General features: G+C 37.0%; 1 protein-coding gene across 1 annotated transcript; it reads right to left on the minus strand.

The window, feature by feature from the left end:
- Positions 1-5,869: 5,869 nt before the first annotated feature.
- On the minus strand, positions 5,870-14,341 carry LOC113073841 (uncharacterized). Its single transcript, XM_026246593.1, has 8 exons — positions 14,276-14,341; positions 13,278-13,544; positions 12,728-13,012; positions 12,417-12,536; positions 12,120-12,200; positions 10,050-10,112; positions 6,242-6,394; positions 5,870-6,143 (listed from the first exon to the last, which is right to left on the minus strand). The coding sequence occupies exons 2-8, from the start codon at positions 13,528-13,530 to the stop codon at positions 5,920-5,922; spliced, it is 1,179 nt and encodes a 392-aa protein (XP_026102378.1). The 5' UTR covers positions 13,531-13,544; positions 14,276-14,341; the 3' UTR covers positions 5,870-5,919.
- Between the last annotated feature and the right edge of the window lie 5,578 nt (positions 14,342-19,919).

Consider the following 19,919-nt stretch of genomic DNA (forward strand, 5'->3'; position numbering starts at 1 on the left):
TTAACTATTTCAGGCGAGAATGTAGTTGTTTAAAACTCAAATATGCGGTTTATTTATAAAGACTGCGTCTATTAAAAAATGTGTTTCGCTGATGTCGGAGACGGTCAACTCCACGCGATCAGCGGGAGCTCAGGGATCATTAATCCGTCGGGAGCACTCTCAACTCGGGTAGACATCTGACATTTGCCGCTGGCTGTGATGTCTCTTTAGTGGTAAAGCATAAAATATAATTCGTTTTGGGTGAACCGAACAGGTAATCTTTGGTCTTTATTCAGTTAATCTTTTAATATGTTAAAATGAAAATAGGAGACAATAGGCTACTGTTTGGTATAATATTTTGTTTTATATAATGAAGGCCTAACGTTACACATTTCCCTGAACTTTATTTCTGCGTCTATTAATATGTTTAACGAATGAAAATGAGAACGAAAGGAGGCAGTGGTGTTTGATATCATATTTCGTCTTATTGAAATGAGGGGGGGTCGGTGGAAACGCGTCATAACTGTACCACGGTCATGAACGGTCAAGGCAGAAGGAAAAGACTGAGCGGGAACAGCTGTAGACACTCCGCAGGATCAGCTGCACACTGGCTGCTAGATGGAACATATGTTTGCTTGCTTTAAGCCCTGTTAATAATTGTCATATGGTTATATGTCAAAGAAGAAAGGAAAGGCTGTAATTCAACATAATCCTATTGCATCCTTAAAATGCCTAGTCTAAATTAGGAAAAACCATACCATAACTTATTCTCCCACCTGATAAAATTGGTACTTTTGCCCATCCTGCCAATACTGCCACTCATGCGTGTGTAGTGAAGGGTTCTAGTGCTCTTTTAGTTATCATATTGTGTATGCATTTCAGGAGAGGCACTAAGTGCAGACAAATGGATGATGTCTTTGGAACGGACAACTGTGATGGGGCCCCACAACAACCTTCTGAATGGAGTGCAGCGACCTTCACTGTCTACGTGTCTAACTAACAGTATTCTAAAGAGGCCTCAAACACTAAAGGTATGTTTAAACTGTTTGCACACTTATAAAGAAAATAGACTCTACGATATACTCTATGCATTGATGTCAAAAGACAGGTTTCCATCCAATTCCTTTGCACCTTTTAAGCGCATTCGTAGAAATTTGGCAAAGAAACCCTATAACTGGAGAGCATTTCCATCAGCTCTGTTATGTAAATTAGAAATGGACAGGAGAGTAGTCATGAAACGCTGTGGGATCAAAACTTAAGGGGCAACTTAAAACAGCCGATAGAGTTGCAACAAATGTAAATGGTAAATGGTAAATGGACTGCATTTATATAGCGCTTTCAACAGACCACATGGCCATCCAAAGCGCTTTACAATTTGCCTCACATTCACCCATCCACTCACTCATTCACACACCGACGGCGGTGTCTGCCATACAAGGCGCCATCCAGCTCGTCGGGAGCAGCTGGGGTTAGGTGTCTTGCTCAAGGACACCTCGACACTTGGTCAGGTGGAGCCGGGGATCGAACCACCAACCTTCCGGTTTGTAGACAACCTACATGAACCACTGAGCCACTGCCGCCCCAAATGTGCATTTATGTTGCATTTATTAGCAAGTCAATCCACATAAAAAGTTTTATTCACATTAGAATATTTTGTGAATTTGAACCGTTTCCATTCAGGATTTTTTTGTTTGTTTTCAAAATGTTAAAATGTGCATTAAAAAGCTGGATGGAGACAAAGCTATTGCTATTAAGTGTCTAACATAGAGTTGGTATTGCCCTGCAAGACATTCATGTAAACACAGAGAAGTCTGACAGACAGCAGTTTAACATTACAATTTTCATTAAGTCAATTTTGGGGGTTAAAGTCATTAGATGTGATTTTACTTTTTCCTTTCTCTTTGGAGTGTTACAAGCTCTTGGTGAATGAAGAAGATCTGTATAGGGTGGCCATATGCGCCGTTCATACGGGACACGTCCCCGACAGGATTTTAATATTGCCTAAAACATCCAGGTCGATCGAGAGCTAAAGAGAGCAGAACAGACAGCTCCTTAAGCTTTTGAAATTGCTCTCATGTGTTTGTTCGTTCGTTTAAATTGAAGCGTCACTCTTAAACGCTGTTTCTTTAAAAAGGGAAACTACTTTGTTTGGCCTTCCAAAAGAGAACACGACTAGAAATCATGTTTATATCACATTTATAATGGGTTTGACATTATAATGAAATAAACATTATAATTAAATGTTTGTCTCGTTGCTTCGGCCGGACAGGGCACAGTATGTTAAGTGGCATAACATTTCAGTCACATGATAGATAGATTGGATAGCTGGTCAATCAGAGCACACTTTGCTTTTCAGAACGATGAACTTTGTAAAAATCAACACGTTTCAGAAGGCGAGGAGAGGAGTACCTGTAGAGGAGAAACAATAATGTGTTTTTTTAACCTTAAACCGCTTAAACATTTCATTACACCAAATACACAAAATAATGTTCTTTTTAGCAACGTCATATGACCCATTTTGCAGACACTTTTGTCCAAAGCGACATTCAATTTACAGTGCATACAGTGACATTATATATTTAAGAAAAACAATGTAAAAGCCAATGTAATTCTAAATGTTATGTTGTTAAATGTGTTGATGTTAAATAAATACATCAACGTCATTTTTTTTCTACAAGCAAGTTTACTTTTTATGTTTTTTTTTTTACACAGTATTTATCATTACCTGATATGAAAACTTGTTTTTACTCTCTCTGTTTTCAGAGCTTTTTGTGGAATCAATTCCAAGATGTCAGCAAAGCAGAGAAGAGACGGAGGATCAACGCACCTGTCTGCACCCTATTAAGAAGACTCCTGGGTTTTGAGTTGATGGGCTAGTATTGATGCCCACCCAAACCCCACAGCTTCCCCAGTTCAAGACTGGTTGGGACCTTTTGTTATTTATTACCATGTTCCCCCTGATGATAGACTGTCTGGAAGTGAGCTAGATTCTTCAGTGAAACTGTAATTTTGTTTGTATGAAAAAAAAAGATAAAATACATTTGTAATATGTGATGTTGCATAGTGTGTTAATAATAAAAAATAATAAAAAGTTGCCATTGTTTTGGTTTTAATTTTGGAAGATGGAAAATTGCAGTATTTTATTATATTTAGAAATTACAATATTGTAATTGTCTCCTGTAAAATTACAGGAAATTCCTGGCAACTGAGTTGCAGTAAATATACAGTAAATTTAAATAAATTACAGCATTTTACTGTAATAATGCTACTTTAATCACAGTAGCACTGCTGTAAAAATACAGGACTCTATTGTATTAAAAAAACAATATATTACCTGTATATTACTTGCTGTAAATTCACGGCAATTAGTTGCCAGGAATTTCCTGTAAAATTACAATAATTTTTTAACAGTGTGTTTTTATATATATTCATACAGATGTGTAGTAAATGTCATTTATGTAAGGCCTTCGCCACATCTGTTAATGCAACTTTTAACACATAATAACTTTAAGTCTTTATTCAGCAAAAGCAATCTATCTTTGAAATGAGAATAGCTTTGATTTAGTCATTTGTTATTAAACTACAAAACATTTTAATTGTTATAAGTTTGTAGAAAATAAGCAAAACATTTTTAAAGTACTTCAAGGTTGTGGATTTCAAAACCAATACACATTTGAGTCAAAATTATTTTCAAGTGCACCACAATGCAGTATACAATTATATACAAAAATAAAGTTTATGGAGACATTTTTACATTTTTTTTTTTTTACTATATTTATCTTTTAAATCCTGCATAATCCTCATTTGAATTTTGTTCTATTCAAAGATTCTGACCCCTAAAGACAGAGACACAGGTTAGTTCTCTTAAAAATAAATAAATAAATAAAACATGTTCTGTTTACACAAACCACTTACAAACGAGTCCCCCAGAGTAAAGCAGATGACATGTGAACTTTCCCGGCCACAGAAAGACGTCACCAAAATACAGTAACACTAGTACTACTAGTTATAGTACATGGCAGCTGTTACTGTGTTTAAAGCTGGCCATGTGTGAGTAAATGCCAAATGTAATCAGACATGTTTGCAATTAGAAGGAGAATTCCTGATGAAGCAAGGAGAGCTAACTCTTGTGCTGTGAATCAAACTATAGGTGTTATAGAACAATACAGTTTAACACACAGCACCAGAGCATGACTCCACTGACACGGTTTCACCTCCAGCTCTTCTGAGATTTACTGAGATACATGAAACTGACACCTTTAAATGTCATAATAATGTACAAAAGAGTCAAAGCCATCAATTACTTTAATATGAAATCAGTCAAAACAAGCCAAAAAAAAAGGCAGATCAAACAAAATCGCTGCACAATTTCTAAACAATCTATTAATTGAGTTTACCTTTCAAAATAATGTATAAACAAAAATAGAAAATAAGAATCTTATTGTAAAATTGTGTACAACTATAATTCCTTTTAAAATAAGTAACATCTCTTTAAAAAATGTATAGGCCACGGTTAGTAAATATATACAGTACAGATCCTAAAAATTCAGCTTTGCATCACAGAAATAAATGATAATTTAAGGTATAATAAATGTAAAAACAATTATTTTAAGTTGTAATAATATTTCACAATATTACAGTTTTTTCTGTATTTTTTATCAAATAAATGCAGGCTTGATGAGCAGAAGAAACTTCTTTCAAAAACAATAAAAATAGTAATGTTTCCAAACTTTTGGTCTTTATACTATATATATATATATATATATATATATATATATTTGTTTTTTTTTTTTTGCCAAGACAGCACCTACAGTAAGCTTTCACTCTTGGTGAGAATTATCTTTACATTTTTCAGGAATATAATGCAACATTTTGAAACTAGTGGTTACAGATGTATTGATCCAGAAGATGAATGGAAACTAAATGGACAGCTGAATATTTATCTGTCCATATATACATTGTGTATTAAAGGAATAGTTCACCCCAAAATACAAATTTGCTGAAAATGTACTCAAATACCATGCCATCCAAGATGTAGATGGGTTTTTTTTCTTCATGGGAACAGATCTGGAGAAAATTTAGCATCACTTGCTCACCAATAATTCCTCTGCAGTGAATGGGTGCTGTCAGAATGAGAGTCTAAACAGTTGATTCAAACATTACAATGACCTAAAATTAATCCACACGAGTCCAATACAGAAACATATCCATCAAGATGTTTTGAACTTCAAACTGCTGCTTCTAGCTAAAAAAAAAAGGTTCAAATATGTTAGTGGATTATGCACTTGTATTTTTGTCTGAAGCAATGTTTGAAGTTAAAAATGTCTTCATGGATTTGTTTTTTATAAACATAAATCGACATTAACTGATTGAGTTGAGTGGATTACTAGTGGATTCTGATGGCACTCGTTCACAGCAGAGGATCCATTGGTGAAGTGACATAATGCAATTTTTTTTTTTTTATCTGTAGTAACCAAACTCTATTTGGAAAAATTCAGCACTCCTCCTGTTAGTGATAACATTGTGTTACCTGGTCTTGAACATTTTAAAAGCATTGATCTTGTAAATTTTAAAAAGATATTACCTTATCAAATGAACATGAAAAAAGAAAACGGATCAAAAGGAACAAACAGATCAAACCTACACATCAAAACCTTAAGAATTACAAAAAGTTTGACTGGTTTATCAGTACAAAAATTTGCTCTTTTCTTCAGTTCATACACTGTTGTGACAATAATTAAATATTTTGTTATTCCAAATCAGGTTTGTGTATGCGTTGCTTCTTTTATACATCTTGAGAGAAATCTTGAGAGTTAGCATCATTAAACAGCATTGGTTTATCCAGATTTTCTTCCAAATTTTCTACTGTCATAAGAACATGCAATCTTATCTCTTATTAATTTTAACTTAAAAGAACAATTTGGTCTCATGGCTCCTTTATTACTCTGCTTGAGCGTGAACTTCTACCTCTGTGGTCAAAATATCTGCATCAGCATTTGCAAATAGACCAGCATCTAAATCTGAATCTGCACCTTCATCCACGTCTACATCTACATGAGCTTGTGTGCGTGTCATGCCTGCATTTTCATTGGTTGCAGCATCGACAGGTATGACATCATCATAGTCCTCCTGTTTCTCTGTCTCCACTTCATAGGTGTCCTGATCTGATGAGAATACAAAGGAAAAGGTCAGCACCATGTCCTTAAGGCACACACACACACACACACACACACACATTGAAGTGTAAATTTGAGTGATGTACCAAGAATGTTCTCGGGTCTCTTGGGAAGGAGAGGGATGTCGAGGTCTTCATCATGGTGGGTTTGGGAAGGAGAGATTCCATTGGCTTGTCCCTCAATGTCATCATATTCTGTCCCAGAAGAATCCCTCTTTCTGTCATCTTCATCCTCCTCTCCTGTTGGAAAAACATGATTTTGTAATCTTTCATTTATGTCTAAAATTTTAGAAAAAGTTGTGTCTGCTCAATTGAGCTCCTTCCTGCAGAAAAAAGGATCTGTATGAAGAATTTCAATCAGGTTTCAGGCCCCACCATAGCACAGAAACTGCACTTGTTAAAATTACAAATGACCAAAGCTCAGATCAAGACTGCATCTAATTGCTTGTTTTGATTGATCTTAGTGCTAGGTACGACACCATAGATCATGACATACTCATAGATAGATTACAAAACTATACAGGTATTCAAGGGCAGGCTCTAAGAAAGTGTAGATCCTACCTGTCCGAATCGCTACCATTTTGTTTATTTAAATGGGGAGTCATCTCATTTATCACCAGTAAAATATGGAGTGCCACAAGGATCTGTCCTAGGTCCTGTTCTATTTTCAATATACATGTTGCCCCTTGGTAATATTATTAGAAAATTCTGGATTAGTTTCCACTGTTATGCTGGTGATGTAACTATATATCTCAACAAGACCAGATGAAACTTATACATTATCTAAGCTAACATAGTGTTTTAAAATATTGGATGACCAATAATTTTCTCCCATTAAATTCGGATAAGAGAGAGATATTACTTATTGTACCAAAAATAAATAAAATAAATAAAAATAAAAAATAAACAGTACATAGACTCTAGAAGACTACAGTTTGCAAATAGATTGATGTACTGTTACTTCCTCTACAGTCAAAAATCTGGGTGTTATATTAGACAGCAACTTGTCTTTTGAAAACCATATTTCCCATGTTACAAAAACAGCATTTTTCCATCTTAGAAACATTGCCAAGCTACGAAATATGATATATTTTTCTGATGCATTTATGACCTCTAAACTGGACTGTTGTAATGCACTTCTAGGTGGTTGTCCTGCTTCTTTAATAAACAAGCTACAGGTAGTCAAAATGCAGCGGCTAGAGTCCTTACCAGGTCAAGAAAATATTAACATATTACCCCAATTTTACAGTCTCTGCACTGGCTACCTATTAAGTTCTGTATCAGTTACAAATTATCATTACTTACCTATAAGGCCCATAATGGTTTAGCTCCTGCATACCTAACTAGCCTTCTACTACGCTACAATCCATCGCGCTCCCTAAGGTCACAAAACGCTGGACTTTTGGTAGTTTCTGGGATAGCAAAGTCCACAAAAGGAGGTAGAGCTTTTTCGCATTTGGCTCCCAAATTCTGGAAAAGTCTCCCTGATAATGTTCGGGGTTCAGATACACTCTCTCTTTTTAAATCTAGATTAAAAACATATCTCTTTCACCAAGCATTTGAATAATGCATCTCATAAATTGTGACTGCAGCTGTATCTGATCAAATGCACATTCTTGTTCTTTTGGGTTAAACTAACTAATTATACTTTGTTGGAACAGTAGCTACGCTAATGATGTCTTTATTTGTTTCTCTGTTTTGCAACAGGATTTACGTGGTAACAAGGTGTGGCGAGTGGGGCGGGGCCGAGAGGCGTGGGAACGAGGAGTGAGGCCAGGTGTAGTGATTGGAGATGAGCTACACCTGAGCCCCACCGCTAGTATCGAGTCCCACGTAGGAGATGGAAGGATATAAAACTGGAGCGACGACCGTGAAGGACGAGAGAGGACCAGGCCTGGGACATTATTTTATGTTTTGGCTTTTATTTGTGCGCACCAGTCGTCCGTGAGGGGCTGGTGCGCCGTTTTGTATTTATTTATGAATTATTAAAATGCTTTTTGATTGTGCGCCGGTTCCCGCCTCCTTCTTCCCGATGAGTAAGAAGTTCATATTGTTACAGTGGTGCCGAAGCCCGGGAGAAGGAGGGACGCGCTGCTGAAGATCCCTCGCCGCTGTGGTGAATCCGCGGTGCCCTCGAGCTGGCGAGGTGTGTGCCGCCATGGACGCTCGAGGCAGTGGGCTGGAGCGAGTTGCCGGGGACGGGCGAGCTCGCTGCCGACCGCCCACGACAAGGAGGGGCGGCTGCCGTCCGTGAGGGAGCGGAGGAGTCGGCGCCGTTCGCCAGGGGGCCGGAGCCTGCCGCCTCCGTGACGGAATCCGGAGGGGCAGGGAACGGGGGACTCCTGCCGCTGCCCAAAATCGAAGGAGCCGTCGCCGTCCACCGGGCGGCGGAGGAGTGTCGTGCCGTCCGCCGAGGGCCGTCCAGTGCCACCGCCGGGCACCGCGGAGGAGATCACCCAGCCGGTGGAGGGTCGAGCAGCAGTACGTCTGGGAACCGGATTTTTTTTTTTTTTTTTTCTCTCTCCCCTCTCTCGTCCCTGTCGCTCCTCCTTCCATCTCCTTTTCTCTCGCCTCGTCTGTCCTACCCCCAGGTTCCCGCAGGTCCCCGTGAGCGGTCTCCCCCGGAGGGAAGGGGGGGGGGGGGGGAGTAGAGCGCAGTCTCGGGAGTACCCCCCGGCCTGCGAGGGGCGATGGGGGTATGTGGCGAGTGGGGCGGGGCCGAGAGGCGTGGGAACGAGGAGTGAGGCCAGGTGTAGTGATTGGAGATGAGCTACACCTGAGCCCCACCGCTAGTATCGAGTCCCACGTAGGAGATGGAAGGATATAAAACTGGAGCGACGACCGTGAAGGACGAGAGAGGACCAGGCCTGGGACATTATTTTATGTTTTGGCTTTTATTTGTGCGCACCAGTCGTCCGTGAGGGGCTGGTGCGCCGTTTTGTATTTATTTATGAATTATTAAAATGCTTTTTGATTGTGCGCCGGTTCCCGCCTCCTTCTTCCCGATGAGTAAGAAGTTCATATTGTTACACAAGGATTTACACAAGCTCCAGTCTGGATCCAGAGAACCTGAGTAGAGATGATGCTGACCCTCAGAGGACCCCAGATGATGCTAACCCTGAAACAGCTTACAGAACTAAAAAAATATTGCTACTTACTATGAAATCACATCATAACTGTTACTAGTGTTCATCGCCTGGTTGACTATGTCTTGTATTAATTTTTCTGAAAATTCCTGTCATTTGCACAATTCCTGACAGTCACCACTTATAAGATACTACTAAATATTGTAGAAAATTAATTTTTTTTGCGATGATTTGTATCATAAAAAGTGTACAAATAAACTTGAATTGAATTGAATATACATTTATTTTAATTTATTCATACATTATATATTCATTTTCCCCGTAGAGTCTGAATGTGCCCTTTTAATTGTTTCCATACATTTTATGCAATATTCCAGTTTTGCGCAGAATTTATTTTGAATCTTTGCATGGAAACATCACTCATACTTATTTTACATGACATTTTGTCAAACATAAAAAAGAATGAGCAGTTTTGTTGATTAACATTTGTTGATGATAATAATAATAATAAGTTTTATTTATTATATTATATTAATTTTTTAATTTATTTATTTTGTTCATCAAGTTTTATTTATTTATTTATTTTGTTGATCTTTGTAGAGATGAACATACTTATTTTATAGTTTACTTTGTAGAGTATTAGTATAGTTTATTTATTTGGATCAACAAATATGCATGCAGTCAGGCAACAGACTAAAATGAACAGACTAAGTAAAAGATGGATTAAGTGACATAAATTGTGTTGAAATGAATGAAACTGACAATTAAAAATTACCTGCTGTTATAAGACTAATATTTGAATATCTCACCTGACTTGTCCATGAGAGAATCCACATCCTCGTAGTCATCATTATTTAAAAACGATGTCTTTCCTTCATAAAAACCAAAAAAATAATAATAAAAAAATAATAATAATAATAATTATATATATATATATATATATATATATATATATATATATTTATATACAAAATTATATATATATATATATATATATATATATATATATATATATATATATATATATATATATATATATATACAGTATTGTTCAAAATAATAGCAGTACAATGTGACTAACCAGAATAATCAAGGTTTTTAGTATATTTTTTATTGCTACGTGGCAAACAAGTTACCAGTAGGTTCAGTAGATTGTCAGAAAACAAACAAGACCCAGCATTCATGATATGCACGCTCTTAAGGCTGTGCAATTGGGCAATTAGTTGAAAGGGGTGTGTTCAAAAAAATAGCAGTGTCTACCTTTGACTGTACAAACTCAAAACTATTTTGTACAAACATTTTTTTTTTTTCTGGGATTTAGCAATCCTGTGAATCACTAAACTAATATTTAGTTGTATGACCACAGTTTTTTAAAACTGCTTGACATCTGTGTGGCATGGAGTCAACCAACTTGTGGCACCTCTCAGCTGTTATTCCACTCCATGATTCTTTAACAACATTCCACAATTCATTCACATTTCTTGGTTTTGCTTCAGAAACAGCATTTTTGATATCACCCCACAAGTTCTCAATTGGATTAAGGTCTGGAGATTGGGCTGGCCACTCCATAACATTAATTTTGTTGGTTTGGAACCAAGACTTTGCCCGTTTACTAGTGTGTTTTGGGTCATTGTCTTGTTGAAACAACCATTTCAAGGGCATGTCCTCTTCAGCATAGGGGAACATGACCTCTTCAAGTATTTTAACATATGCAAACTGATCCATGATCCTAGGTATGCGATAAATAGGCCCAACACCATAGTAGGAGAAACATGCCCATATCATGATGCTTGCACCTCCATGCTTCACTGTCTTCACTGTGTACTGTGGCTTGAATTCAGAGTTTGGGGGTCGTCTCACAAACTGCCTGTGGCCCTTGGACCCAAAAAGAACAATTTTACTCTCATCAGTCCACAAAATGTTCCTCCATTTCTCTTTAGGCCAGTTGATGTGTTCTTTGGCAAATTGTAACCTCTTCTGCACATGCCTTTTCTTTAACAGAGGGACTTTGGGGGATTCTTGAAAATAGATTAGCTTCACACAGACGTCTTCTAACTGTCACAGTACTTACAGGTAACTCCAGACTGTCTTTGATCATCCTGGAGGTGATCATTGGCTGAGCCTTTGCCATTCTGGTTATTCTTCTATCCATTTTGATGGTTGTCTTCCGTTTTCTTCCACGTCTCTCTGGTTTTGCTCTCCATTTTAAGGCATTGGAGATCATTTTAGCTGAACAGCCTATCATTTTTTGCACCTCTTTATAGGTTTCCCCCTCTCTAATCAACTTTTTAATCAAAGTACGCTGTTCTTCTGAACAATGTCTTGAACGACCCATTTTCCTCAGCTTTCAAATGCATGTTCAACAAGTGTTGGCTTCATCCTTAAATAGGGGCCACCTGATTCACACCTGTTTCTTCACAAAATTGATGACCTCAGTGATTGAATGCCACACTGCTATTTTTTTGAACACACCCCTTTCAACTAATTCAACTAATTGCCCAATTGCACAGCCTTAAGAGCGTGCATATCATGAATGCTGGGTCTCATTTGTTTTCTGAGAATCTACTGAACCTACTGGTAACTTGTTTGCCACGTAGCAATAAAAAAATATACGAAAAACCTTGATTATTCTGGTTAGTCACATTGTACTGCTATTATTTTGAACAATACTGTATATATATATATATATATATATACACACACACAATTCTATCTATCTGTGTGAATGATTTTGTCTATTGACTTATTAGATAGAAAAGTAAAATAAATAAATAAATAATAATAATAACAATAACATTATTTGCAATTAAGGAAAGCATTTGCTTATGTCTTGATATTTACAATGTTCAAAGTAATAATAATTAAATTCTACAGTATACCTCTGTCCTCTGTATCCATCTTATCCATTTCATTCACATCCGGGTTGACGTCTTTGCCCTTTTTACTTCTGTAATATCTTACTGCAAAAACAGAAACAGGTCTAAAATTATGTTTCTATTAATTCTACAGGTTATTGTTTGATGTGTAGTTTGTGTAGAGAGACAAGGAGTGGGAAACACTGCCACCAACAGGTTAAAAACATGAAGACCTTTCAAATATCGCTGTAACTTCATTATGAAAAAATTATGTTTATCTGCGAATCAGAACAATGTCTTTCTGGTGCAAGTGATACTCACAGGCTAAAAGTAGACGTTTCCGATTTCTCCACATTAAAAACAACATCAGCAACCCCAGCACAGCTCCTAACAGTCCCAATATCAGACCCACTGAAGAATTACCTCCTTTTGGAGTATAACCTGCAGTTTTAAAGAAACAGTTTCATAGGTTAGAATTTTCATGAGCCTTTATTAAAGTAAACTCACAGCTTCTTAACTTCATGAAAGAAGGCAAGCAGTGGCAAAACAAATCCCAGAACAATAAAAAATATTTTCCTATATTAAAGTGTCAATGTCATCTCTGTGTTTTTTTGTTTTGTTTTGTTTTTTACCTTCACATTTGATTTCAGCAGGTCCATGACTGCATTTATTGTTATTGAGATGGTGCATGCACTGAAAAATGTTGTAATGGGTTTCTGGGCAATCAATTTTGACCATCATTTCTTTTGCTATGTTCTGTTCATCCAGCAATTCTCGGCTATCATTGCACTTAAGCACATCACAAAACTTCTTGTTATCATTCAGAGTCAGTTTTCCACAGACATATTCCCATCGCCCCTGATACTTGATCACAAGCTTCCCACCACACTTCTCAGTGGAGCTGAATTCAACACTATCTGCAATACAAATATAACTTCTGTCATTGAAAGTAAAGCACAGCTTAGTATATTACTAATCATTTGACTATATGACTAATCTTTTAAATATTTCATAACGTGCATCTATCTGCAAACATGAACTAGGAGGACACATGAAATGGTCTTACAGCCACAAAACTTATGGGGCATTTAAAAGGCAAACTGAACTACATTTCAACATCTATTCATGATTTAACTACAGTAACAGTCTTAATTACAGTCCAGAAATACGTGTATGACTCACCTTTGCAGGCCACAGAGAGGATGTTCTTACAGCTGTCTTTTCTAGAGCCACACTGCCACACCGATGTCTCCATGCCTGTGCAGCTGAAATGCCAAGTATTTTTTTCTCTGGACTCTGTGGTCCAGCTGTAGAGTGCCTTACCACAATTGAGACTGTCACATAACTTGTTGGACATCCCAGCATCCCACCGGGATGCACAAACATGCTCTTCATCTATGAGCACCTCGCCTGTGCAGTTTTTTGAGAGCATCATTTTTGGAGGTTTATCTGGAGAGGAGAGAAATCAGACAATCAGATATTTCTGTAATGTGAGTCAAGTATTACTCTTTGTGCAGGGTTGAGAAAAATCATCATTTAAGAACTGACTCCTGTTTGTTTCACTTCAGGATATTAAAAGAGAATGACTGAACTGCAACCAAGGATATTCAAATAAATGGTAAAATGCTGCCATGTTGTTAGGGTCAATTTTAAACACTTTGAGAACATTCTGGGAAAATATATGCTTTTCTATTAATGTTTCTATAAAAATAATTAGTTAATTTATAGTTAATTTATTAGAGTTTTTTATTATTTATTGTTTTATTATATTAGTTTCAAAAACTAGTAACGTTTCTTGAAATGTCTCCATATAAAGTATAATTAATTTGCAACAAATAAATAAGTGTTTCTCCATTAAGGTCTATAAAACTCAACTTGTTATTAAACTATATGTGTATGTGGGATTTTAGTTTTTTTTTGTTTTTGTTTTTTTGTATGTGGTTTAATAGAGTTGTCTTGACAACTGACTGAAATAATTAAAGAATGTTTTATGAAATATAAAGAAAATATAAAAATAAAAACTAATTCAAAAGATGAATAAAAATTGTAATCGTATTAATGATTCAGAATTAAATTGGCAATGCCATTTTTTAATCTATATATCTATTCTGTTAATCTACTTTAATTAGAGTTGACAATGTTAGGGATGCTAACAAAAGGAAGAAAGAGATCATTCCTACGGTCACACTGGATGTTTAACTGCTGTTGATTCTGGACGGGCTGATCTTTGCTCTCACATTTCCAAATATTCTCCTTCCCTGAGGAATTATAGGTCTTGTTCCACCACTCGTTTGTGTTTGTGTTATTGTCTTTAGGGATGTGTGATATGTTTCCACACTGTAGATACTCGCACAGCTTTTGTCTTGTCTCGTTGCCCCATCCACTTATGCTGACTTGAGTGGTTTTTTTATCTTGCAGACAATATACTGGACCACTGCATTCGCCTTCCTTATTATAGAGGAGCAATCGTTTCCATGCTGTTACATAAAGGGCAGAAATATCAAAAACCTTGTATCACATGTGCAGGAGCGGAGGTCAAAGGTCAGAGGACTTGCAGAAACTACACTTAGAGAGTGTGGTAAAAATTCCCCTACGCATCTGACAAACCCTAAAAAAGTTAAATTATCTACAGGTGACTTATTCTGACTGCAACGGTGAACCAAACCTTCTTGGCAAAGATGACATTATTATATCATTTATCTCTAATAATTGGTTCTTCATGTGCAAATCAGGAAAACTCAAAGGCAAAGCACATTTGATTTATGATTACTTCAGGTTGTTACTCAAGTAAACAAGTGGGCTGTTATGATTATTATCACATTCAGATAGACATCTAGTCACCTTGTTCATATGCATCTGTTATGGCAATATGTAAACTACCGTATTTTCCGCACTATTAGGCGCACTTAAAAGCCTTTAATTTTCTCAAAAAACGATAGTGCGCCTTCTAATCCGGAGCGCCTTATATATGGATCAAGGCGCGCTGTCAAAATGTTGACATTTAGCACAGCTCCATCTAGTGGATGCATAACACAAACTCAGTCAAAAGTTTGACAGTAGTATCTTCTATTCTATGCGCTTTATAATCCGGTGTGCCCTGTATATGAAAACAGTTCTAAAATAGGCCATTCATTGAAGGTGCGCCTTATAATCTGGTGTGCCTTATAGTGCGGAAAATATGGTAACTTTGGCTAAAGTGTTGGTACTTTTTGTTCGCAAAAGGATACAAACCAGACGGCAAGAAAGAGAAAACTTAGTTGGGATCACAAAAATTTCCATCACAAGAAAAATGTGTTCAAGTCTGCACAAAATTAAAAAGGTGAGTACCTGAGCATTTCAGATAGCCATCAATACATTCTTTCTCTGAAACCTCTTTGAGGTCACATTTGGAAACAGAGTTGGCATTATCCAGACATTTAATTCCTGATAGACCTGTAGATTTAGATTCTTCTTGTGAAATCCAATTATGTTGGTCATTTATGCTCTCGCCACAAGATAGTTCCTTGCAGATCAAATTTTTAAGATTTGTATGAAGACTGTCTTTACAGATGGGTGTCCACTTCCCAGCGTAAAACAGTGATGCTTTTCCAGCGCATTTGTCTCTTGGATCCTCCAGTCTAGCTTTGATGCTGTCTGTGAAGAGTATATCAAATAAATGTTCATTGAATGGAATTTTAAACTGTGTTTAAGGAATAGTTCACCTCAGAATGAAAATTTGCTTAGAATCTATTCACCCTCCTAACTATTACTTTACTAATATATGTTAATTCAAATCAATTTAATTTAAATGATAACTATGTAAAAGTGAACTACTTTTAATTCATTCAAAGCAGGCTTATTAGAAATACAGAAATAGAAGTCCTCTGAATATTTTTGCAGTAGTATACTTTATTTCAATGCAATAAAAATATTTTTTTATATAAGTAGTATTTGGCATACTTTAGCAATTTGCAAACTGAAGTAAAAATAGACTTTAAATTAGTGTATTTTAAGTATATAACTTTCACAATTTTATTTAGCACAAAAAAAAAAAAAGAATGTACGGTAAATGTACTTGCTGGTATTTAAGTATATATATATTTTTAATATACAAGTACAGCATTCAAGTATACTCTTTTTTCACCTGAGTAGTGTAATAAAGGAGTAGTTTTTCATGGGAAACAGATCTGGATAAATTTTCTATTACATCACCAATGGATCCTTTGCAATGAATGGGTGCTGTGGATTATTGTGATGTTTTTATCAGCTGTTTGAATTCTCATTCTGATGGCACCCATTCACTACAGAGGATCCAATGGTGAGCAAGTGATGTTTCAATCATGACCACTTCCGTCAAGTCAGTACTTTAAGTGGGCCAGTACGCACCTGTACTCAGTACTGCCACTTCCAAATATAGCTCTTGAGCGTACCACCACCTCTCCGTGCGCCCAGAACGTGCTTTTAGCGTACCAGTACGCTCATTTGGACATCTGTTTTAATAGAGGTTTTAATCTTTTGCCTGCGCTGCTGCTTTTCAGAACGCCCTTCACAATGCAAGCTTCCTAATTCGTCCCACCGAGAGCAGAGACTACATTACCCATACACCCTTGAGTTTTGCAAGTGAAAGTACATGCGTCGCTTTTGCCGCTGGCAATAACAACTCAACGTGGCCGGAGTTCAAAATAAAAATTCAAATACAGTGAACAACACGTAAATATGCTCTCCTGGATTTACACTCTGAGAACTTAACCAACACGGTCAAAATCAGAAGAGTCACTGTCTGACACTCCACCAAGCCTGAAAGATATAGCTGCAGGTCAGACTCATGCTAATGAAGTAATGCAGCAGCTCTTTCAGGTAGGGTGACCACACGTCCTGAAAAATTTGGGACAGTCCCGAAATCTAAACTGTTGTCCCGAATCCCGAATCTGGCCCTAATTGTCCCGAAAATTATACTAAAGCAAAATCTTGAGCAGTGTCTGATAAACATTAAAACTGTCTGCGGAGGTTGAGTAGTCCTGCAACCAGCCCCCGCCGGCTGCTCATTGGCTGCAGCAAGTTCTAAAAAAATACTGTAGGCAGCTAGGCACGAATTTAAATATTCATTTATCTAATTAATCTATATGCACAAATACAATACGACCTTTTTGTCCCCTTTTTTTTTTAAAGCTTGATGAAGAGAGCTCAAGTTGCTGCAGCTGCGAGGAGGACAGTGATGCACGCGTACAGGAGTGATTGACAGTTCGCGGCACTGTGTACAAAAAAAAAGTATAAGCACATTAGCGTTAGCGTTACAGAAAGGTCTGATTTACACACTGTTACAACAGTTATTGTTTGTTTTTTGTTTCTTTTTACAATAACATTTGAGTTCATGATTTTAATGTTGTTGTTTCTTGTGGCAGACTAAAGAGTAATGACAGATGGTTGATCTTTGAATAAAAATGTGTTTGGTTAAGGTTTGAAATCCATTATCTTTTATAATAGACTACGAAGTCTAATATCATAAGCCCCCCATCCCGTCACCCAAGACCGCAGACATCCACCTTACTCCCCACACCCTCCCCTTTCTTTCCCGAAAGAGATGCTCATAAGAAGTTATACCATCGTCTACGTCAGGGGTGGGGAATGTTGATCCTGGAGGGCCTGTGTCCCTGCAGAGTTTACCTCCAACTCTAATCAAAATAACCTGAACAAGCTAATCAAGGTCTTCAGGATACAGGTAGGTTTTTGTTTTTTCATGGTTGGAGCTAAACTTTGCAGGACAGTGGCCCTCCAGGATCAACGTTCCCCACCCCTGGTCTACATCATTAGATCCATGATCGAAAAAAAAACAAACAAAAAAAAAACCGGCCGAAACTTGTACCACCCAGAAGTAAGATTTTCGGCACAGAAATTCTCCATTCATCCAAATTGGCCATGATTAGCACGAAAATTCATCTCTTTAACACTGTGAACAACTCTGATTCCATGAAACACTATTGTAACCCCCTTTAAAGCAAATGTATGATTGTAAAGGGGAAAGCATATGACCCCTTGATGCGGCACAAGGAGCATGTAATATGCATTAAACTGAAATGGTAATCATTTTGAGAGGGGTATGATAACCTTTTATAAACAGAATTCAATTAAAATCCTGTAACAGGATTAACATGTAAACGTGTTAAATCGATTACTTTTATCACATTAAATAGTAATAGTCATCAGAATGGGAACGTGATGTCGGCAACACTGTACATTCTGTGATTTGTAGACACTGACATTACAGTAGAGACTGGGAAATAGTGGACATAGAAGATAAAATTCTAATTATACAATAACACACATTAGAATGGAGAAAGCTGGTGTACTAAATTAAGCACAATTTACTGATTTTCAGCTAAGAAACAAATGTTAAAAAATTGATTCCCCTTGCTGAATTAACTATGTAGGGCTTGTTGGCCATTTTCCAGTTTACCTCTTCATGCAGTTAACATTATCATGTATGTTTTCAGCCAGCAACACTATAGAACCTATAATGTTCTCATATGTCACACCACACAACGATATCAATAATTCTGTGTCACATCTCAATGAATGAAGCAACTTGTTTATCACTTTACATTGTTGTGCAATCGCAGCGCTGTACAGGAGACTCTGCTCTTGTGCGCAGCTGGTGGATCACACTTTTTTGCTTTCTGCAGTTTGGTGTAATTTAAAACAGTGCCTAATGTGGGGGAGGTTTCCCTTGCTTTGGCGATCAGCTCTCAACTCAAATGGTGGCATTTGAGCGGAGGCTCTCTCGCTGCAGCGGACACAAGCACTCAGTAGATGATGGGCGGGGGAAAGGTAGAATGACAGAAGTGATAGTGCACCAATTACAACAAAGAATCACGAGTTTCACACAACTTTATACACCATTAAAGGGGAAACGTAGTAATGATAGTAGTGTAATGATTATGTTTCTACTGATGGTGCGTGACGTCACTGCTACGGACAAACACTGAAAGAACGATGTCTTCAAGCACACCTGTGGAAAGTTAACAATTTTGCGATGCTTTTAAATGCGGGGGAGGGGAAAGATGAGGATGCTCTGTTGCTTGATAATAACTGTAAGCCTGCCGGTTTCACACAAGTATCCATCCCAGCAAACAGGGGACGTCCCCGGACGTTCCGAATGTCCGCTTAGGTCCGCAGTACGACCGATTTATAACGTTCGGCTGGCGGACATTCGGAGGACGTCCGGATTTGGTCAGCTTTTGACATTCGCTGGCGGACGTGTTGGGCAGTAACTAGTTACATGTCTAAATTACGTAATGTAATTGCAAAAATAAATGTAGCAATCTGTTAATGTAATGTAAACTGTAATTAAATGACAGTTAATTATTATATTGTTAATGATTACAAGGGAGTTACATTTGAATATTTTCACACATTATACTGTACATATTTAAATATGAGACACCAATGTTTCTGGAGTTGAAGACACAGAATATGACACATGCTTATTCCAAAACGGTTTTATTTCCTATTTTGGTTTATGTAAATGATTATTTATTTTATTTTATTTTATTTTTAGATTAACTGCCTTTTTTCCAAGGCATTGTTAGATGCCAATGTTTCCTGTCATAGCTATGCAAAAATTTGATTTCAAAAACAGTATCACAGCTATTAAACTATATCTTATGATTTTAAATCTGTATTTAACCTAAAAATATTGCAAAGTAAAAAGAGCTGCTAAAGTCCTATTTTGAGGTGTTTGTACTTTACAATTAAATTATAGTCTTAATTCAAGTGAAGAAGGATTCTGAAATCTGAGAGTAATCAGTCTTGAGTACCACTGTAACATTAACACTGCCTGCTTTTAAA

The sequence above is a fragment of the Carassius auratus genome, unplaced genomic scaffold (genome assembly GCF_003368295.1).
Source record: "Carassius auratus strain Wakin unplaced genomic scaffold, ASM336829v1 scaf_tig00012976, whole genome shotgun sequence".
Lineage (NCBI taxonomy): Eukaryota > Metazoa > Chordata > Actinopteri > Cypriniformes > Cyprinidae > Carassius > Carassius auratus.

Excerpts from the sequence above, each read along its gene's own strand:
- LOC113073841 (XM_026246593.1), bottom strand. The coding sequence starts at position 13,530 with ATGATGCTCTCAAAAAACTGCACAGGCGAGGTGCTCATAGATGAAGAG. Across the intron at positions 12,537-12,727 it reads TGCTGAAATCAAATGTGAAG|GTTATACTCCAAAAGGAGGT; the intron begins GTAAAAAACAAA and ends TTAAAACTGCAG. Across the intron at positions 6,395-10,049 it reads TTCTCTCATGGACAAGTCAG|GAGAGGAGGATGAAGATGAC; the intron begins GTGAGATATTCA and ends TTTTTCCAACAG.